The sequence below is a fragment of the Alligator sinensis genome, unplaced genomic scaffold, assembly GCF_000455745.1.
Source record: "Alligator sinensis unplaced genomic scaffold, ASM45574v1 scaffold307_1, whole genome shotgun sequence".
NCBI lineage: Eukaryota > Metazoa > Chordata > Crocodylia > Alligatoridae > Alligator > Alligator sinensis.
Window position 1 is genome coordinate 716,296 of NW_005842115.1, and position 5,521 is coordinate 721,816.

The 5,521-nt window shown below is 53.9% G+C and overlaps 2 protein-coding genes across 8 annotated transcripts in view; one reads left to right on the forward strand and one right to left on the reverse strand.

The window, feature by feature from the left end:
- LOC102370149 (elongation factor 1-alpha-like) overlaps positions 1-404 on the reverse strand; it is a 6,023-nt gene extending 5,619 nt beyond the window's left edge. The window contains exon 1 of the mRNA XM_025205414.1: positions 192-404. Coding sequence (XP_025061199.1) covers positions 192-404 — 213 coding nt within the window. The remainder of the gene's footprint in view (positions 1-191) is intronic.
- A 4,742-nt stretch (positions 405-5,146) lies between these two features.
- The window catches only part of FAM49B (family with sequence similarity 49 member B), a 137,024-nt gene continuing 136,649 nt past the window's right edge, over positions 5,147-5,521 (forward strand). For all 7 annotated transcript variants that reach the window (XM_014520412.2, XM_025205418.1, XM_006024731.3 and 4 more), the window contains exon 1: positions 5,147-5,253. The gene's annotated coding sequence lies outside the window, so the exon portion shown is untranslated. The remainder of the gene's footprint in view (positions 5,254-5,521) is intronic.

A 5,521-nucleotide genomic window follows, 5' to 3' on the forward strand; every position in this document is an offset into this window, starting at 1 on the left:
CCGCCCCGCCCCGCCGGCCGGCGCTCCTCCTGCCCCTCTGCCCCGGGCTAGCCATGGGAGGAAGGGCAAGGGGGGGGTGGCAGGTGCATCGCCCCACACTGCACACCAGTGCTGCAGCCCCGACCCCAGCAACGGCCCACGCGAGGTCCTGTGAAATAGGGGTTGTCATTTCCACCTAGGAGGCATGTTACCATCTTGGCACTCTCCCATGCCGAAGAAGAGCAAGTGTCCCTGAAAGCTTGCAAACAAAGACGTGTTTTTGCAAATATCCCATTGGTCTCATAAAAGATACACCTCTGCCGCCAGTTCCGGCTGCGTGTGAGGTCCGGCTGCTGCCCAAGCCTTTGCCCTGGTTGTCTTGCCTGTGTCCATTGCCCGGCAGCTCCTTTCTCGTTCCCCCCCATGCCGCCCAGGCCCCCTCAGAGAATTCAGGCCGCGGGTGCTGGCGAACACGGGCAGGACTGTACCCGTCTTTGTGCTTGTTCAGTTACAGCTGGAAAGCTTTCGAGGCCCTCCTGCAGGCCCTGCTCCTCCGGGGACAGAAGGATAGTCCGTGTGGGCCCAGGTGCGAGTTAGGGACTATGAGAATGGCAGCTGCCTCGGTTGTGGTCTTTCACGCGGTGCACAGGGACAAGCCAGTATGAAATAAAGCAGGGGGAGCCCTTCCAAACCCTGTTACAACAGGCACGGGAGTAGGGGATTTGTTAAACTGGGACCAGATCTTCAGGAAATGGTTCTTCCAGAGAATCTGCTGCTAGGGGTGATTTATTTATGTGGATTGCAAACCCGCTGGGGCAGAGACCATGTTTTTGATCTGTGTTTATACGGCGCTGGGGCTCTGGTCCCTGACTGGTCTTTCTAGAGCCCGGTTTGTACAATACACTGTTAATTAAAGCCGTCATGTGAATGGAAGGTAACAGAGCGAGCAAAGGAAACATCCAGACCAGTTCATCTGTTCACCTTTAACGCTCATAGCCACAGGCCTGACCTGCAGGCTGCGCTGTGTGGGTTTGCCGTGGGCGTTAGCGCCTGCAGCTGCAGAGAGATTGTGTCAGGCAGACACCTGCGCCTGAGCAGAGCCTGGCTGGAGGTCTGCAAGGGCACAAAGGCCAGTCCAGCTGCAAGGTACTGATATTATTAGAGCTGAGTGGTATTTTCCAATGGAAAAAAAAAATATGGTCTGGGACTGATGAAGCTACTCACAAATCCAGACTTGCTGAATAGGTTTGTCTGGAAAAAAAGAAGAGTGGGGGGGGGGGGGGGGGGGGTGGGATGGTCAGGCTGAATACCCTGCTCTGCCTCATGAGGGAGTTTGAAGCCACAGCATCCACCTCCCAGGAGACTGCTCTAACCCCCAGTGCTTTGAGGTGAGTCTCCTTTAGTGTCTCCTGCTGATGCCGTTGCACTTCTACTCCCTACTCACACAAGTAGGGACCTGAACCCAGGTGTCCCATTTGCTCCAGCCACCAGGCTAAAGACCTACGCTCTTGGTTTCCCTCCTACACTTTCTTTCTTTGCCTCTTGACTATTTATGTACTTTAGACAAAGCCGGACATCATCCACAGGATAAACTGAGAGCCGCCCAGCTCCAAATACCGCTCAGCGCTCTCGTCCCTGGGCTGCCAGCTAGAACCGGCGCTGAGTCCTGTGCAAGGTCTGCCGTGTGAAATCTTTGCTGGTATAAATCATGCCCAAAAATGAAAGCTCATGTTTCAAGCCAAGTAAACACTGATCAACTCAACACACAAAAACTCTTCTATATTTTGGCAATGGCAGAAAAAATATCTGGGGCCTATTTGAAGCCATTTTTATTCTGAATGTATTGGTTTGGATGCCAGTCTGAAAACCCAGCCCAGCGATTTGCAGAGGCCTAATTTTTGGAGGTGGTGCTGGTAACTACCTGGAGTTACTCTTTGTTACCACTTTTCATTCTCAAACTGTCTTCAATTGTGCATCACTTTGCCAAACTTAAACCACTCAGGCCAAAATTTCCAGGCTAACTTTTTTCCCCCCAATTAATTAGTTTCAGGGTGGGGGTGAGTTCATCCAACTCCAGGAACAATATTGAGGGGGGAGGGAGAGTGTGGGGGTTTTCCTACATTAAAATCATCTTATATTATTTATATAGCCCCAACCGTCAACCTGGCATTTCACAGACCTGGCGGAAGACCGCTCTGTACCTCAAAGGGTGTTTAATTTGAGGATTCCTTAGTGCTGGTATTTTTTGACTCATTTATATATAACGTTTCCTAACTATCTCTTGAATGACTTGACACTACCGCACTGCGCAGACAGCTAGTATGTGTAACCGCATGCTCTCCTCTCTAAGCCTGGCCTCCCTCAATCGTTCTGTTCGTTTCATACGGTCCTTGGACCTTTGCTTTCAATCAGGAGCCAGCCTACATTTAATCATGTCTGTAAAGTGACTCCCTGCGTGGAGATTCGCTAGCGCAATACCTAAAATAATCAGCTGTTCAGAGCGGGGACTCTCCTTCACCATATGTTCATTCAATGCCTACTACAACGGTATCCCACTGCTGATTAGCACCTTGCTGTGCTACTACGTTAGAAATAAAAATAAATTGGAATTTAGGCACCGCACAGGGGCTGACACCCTGTTCTTGGCTGGGGGAGGAAAAGAAATAGCCATTGGTTTGGATTTATCACCGGAAATCAGCCTTGGTCTTATTTTGTTTAGAGAAAAGTGTCTGTTCTCCATAGCCCTGATCCTGCAGATACAGATGGGTTTCAGCACCCAGTCATTCTGCTGAGATGAATGGGACTGCATGTGCGCATCGATGCACAGTGCTGTTTGCAGAAGAGAGAAGCCGTTTGGGTGGAAGATTTTTGATTGTGTCTTGGCACACACGAGGAACTCTGCCTTCTAGGGCTCCTGGCTCCTGCTGCCAAAAGGAAGGAGAAAAGACACAGGGGCGATCAATATTTCCTTAATGGAAAAGCTTTCAAGAGGAGATCGCAAACCCTAGCAAGTCCGAAGAAAAATTAAAAATCTATATTCTGCCGTTGATAGCGTCTTATCAATGAGTGGGTGTGATTACAGCCCCAATCTCTCGGTGTGCTGGCCCGTTTTAGAGTAGCGTGTCCCTTCCTTGTCAGCCGTGTTTTTCGTTCAGTAGCTCTGTTCCCTGGAGTGGTGCTCTGGCCTGACATTCAGGCAGCAACGTTGTCATTCCCAAAAGACTGGATGATAGCGCACACACTATAAAGCAACAGCAGAGTCGGTCCAAATCATCTCTTAGCACAGTGAGTTAAGCCAACAGGAGAACCTCCTGATTGCTGCAAACACTTGCACCTGGGTCCAGTTTCATACAGGGGAGTTGTCCCACCCAGTGCAAGAGAATTGCGGTTGGTTTTGATCTAGGAAGCTTTCCCTATTCTCTACTGTATTAAGCAGATGCTCCCCTTAGGCGTGTGTTTTAGTGGGACTTTAGCTGTCTCTTCTCTTTTTGAGAATATGCATATGTGCTTTGGGGGAATAGAGATGGACTTCAGGACCTGCAGGTGCTCTTCTGACTTGAAGGATGTGTCCACAGAGTTGCATGTGGAATTGTTTGAAGACGAGGGTGGTCGCTGTTGCAGATCCCTCTCTTGTATTTGGGGGTTGAGCAGGGAATCGTTAGCCCCACTTGCTTGCCAGTTGTTTGTCCCTGCAGGCCTGCCGTCTCTGCCCTGACCTAGTAAGATGATTCATGTTCAATGTGCAAACTGCATTTATCTGCCCTGATAATGTTTATCGCAAAGTAAAGTTGCTAAAACCACAACTGTGTGAATTGTACTCGGGGAAGTTCAATCATAGCAGATTTAACCATGGGCACATGGAACCAGCGTGGGTAGGTTTTCTTATTCATCTATCAGTTATTTTCTCTTGGGGGTAAAAACCTTCATGTAGTGGGAATAGGGATAGACCGGTTGGCTCTCAGGGGGTATGTGAAGAGGCTTGACAGGCATTGCTCCCCTCTCAGCTTCCTGTGTGTGGTGATCTCCATTCACTGGGCACCTTACCTAAGAGCTGGGGTGGGTCTGATTTTTCAGAAGCTGCCAAGCAGCCTTTGCCTCCTGCCGCTTCCTTGGTCTGATTTCCCCCACACACTGGTGTGGAGCAGGATCGAGGCCGCTAAAGGCAGTGGCTCGATATCAGCCTAACAGATGCAAGTGAGGAGGGAACTGGGCCCGGTGGTTTAGCTGAGGTTGTGCATGTGCAACAGGTTTTTTTATTTAAATTTTCCGTTTTCCAAGCAGCGGTGTCGCGTGGGTCTCCGGTGCCCGGGGGTCAATGCTTCCATTTGTGCCCCTCCCCCGTCTGCGGCCCATTGCTGAGTGGGGGGTGCTCCCCTGGCAGCTGATCACCGAGCCTGGAAACGCCGGTGGCAAAACTAGCAGTGCTGCCGGGGGACCGAGTACCCCTGGAGGGCCTGGCCAGCGCCCGGGGGCATGGCTCCCCCCATCACTATGCTACTGGTTCCAAGCCAAATTTGCCAAATCCCTGAGTCGGTCCAGAACCATAAGTGGCCCTACTACCGGCAAACATCCTCCCCCCCATCTTGGGCTTCAGCTGTTCCCAAATCCTTTGGCAGGCATCCTACTGGCAGGCCCCAGCCTAGAGGCTTGGGGTGCGGATGCCCCTGAGTTTTGCTTGCCCTCAGCCATGCGGCTGCAGGAGCAAGCTAGGGAGGACTCCCCCCTTGCCATAAAGTGGGCATAAAACCAAGGGTAAGCACGCATGACCTATGCGGGTCCTGTCCCGTGCCAGCAGCGCGGTCTCCCCGGGCGCGACGAAGAAGCCACTACGGCGATGGCGGTGCTTGCCCTAGGTAAGCCCTGGACCACGCTTGATCTGAGCCCGCAGGTGTGCCCATGGGCGCAGGGCGCGCGCACTGGGGTGCCGCCTGGCTTCGCTGCGGGGAAGGGGCAAGGAAAGCCCTGCTGCAAACCCTGGCGTTTCCTCGCCTTCATCCCAGGCAGGCTTTGCAAGCAGCCCCCTCCTCCCTGCTGCCAGCGGGCTTGTGACAGCAGCAACCTGCCGGCGGAGGCTCCCGCGGGGCTTGCGGCAGCAGGGCGGCTCGGCTGTTTCAAAGGTAAACAGGGTTTCCTCTTCCTCGGCCCGGGGCTCTTCCTTTTATAGTTATTTTCCGCGGGCCCGGCTCTGTGCAGACCCGTGGCGGTGACGTTGAGCCGGCCCGACCCGGAAGGCCGGGCTCAGCGCTGCGCCGCCCGCACCCCGCACCCCGCCAGGTACACGGGCACTGCGCGGGGAGGGGACGGGGGGGGGGCTCGCCGTGCGCGTGTGCACGCGTGTGCATGAGTGTGCATGCGTGCACCGCCCTGCCCAGCAAGGGACTGATGCGTGTGCGCCCAGGGCAGCACCCGCGAGCCGAGCGGTGCCGCGGGGAGCCGGCCCGGCTTGGGGACCGGTGTCCCGGGACAGCTGGGCAAGGGGCGGGGACGAGACTCGGTCCCGGGTGTCCTCAAGTCATCCAGGGGCCGGGAAAAGCCCCCTGGG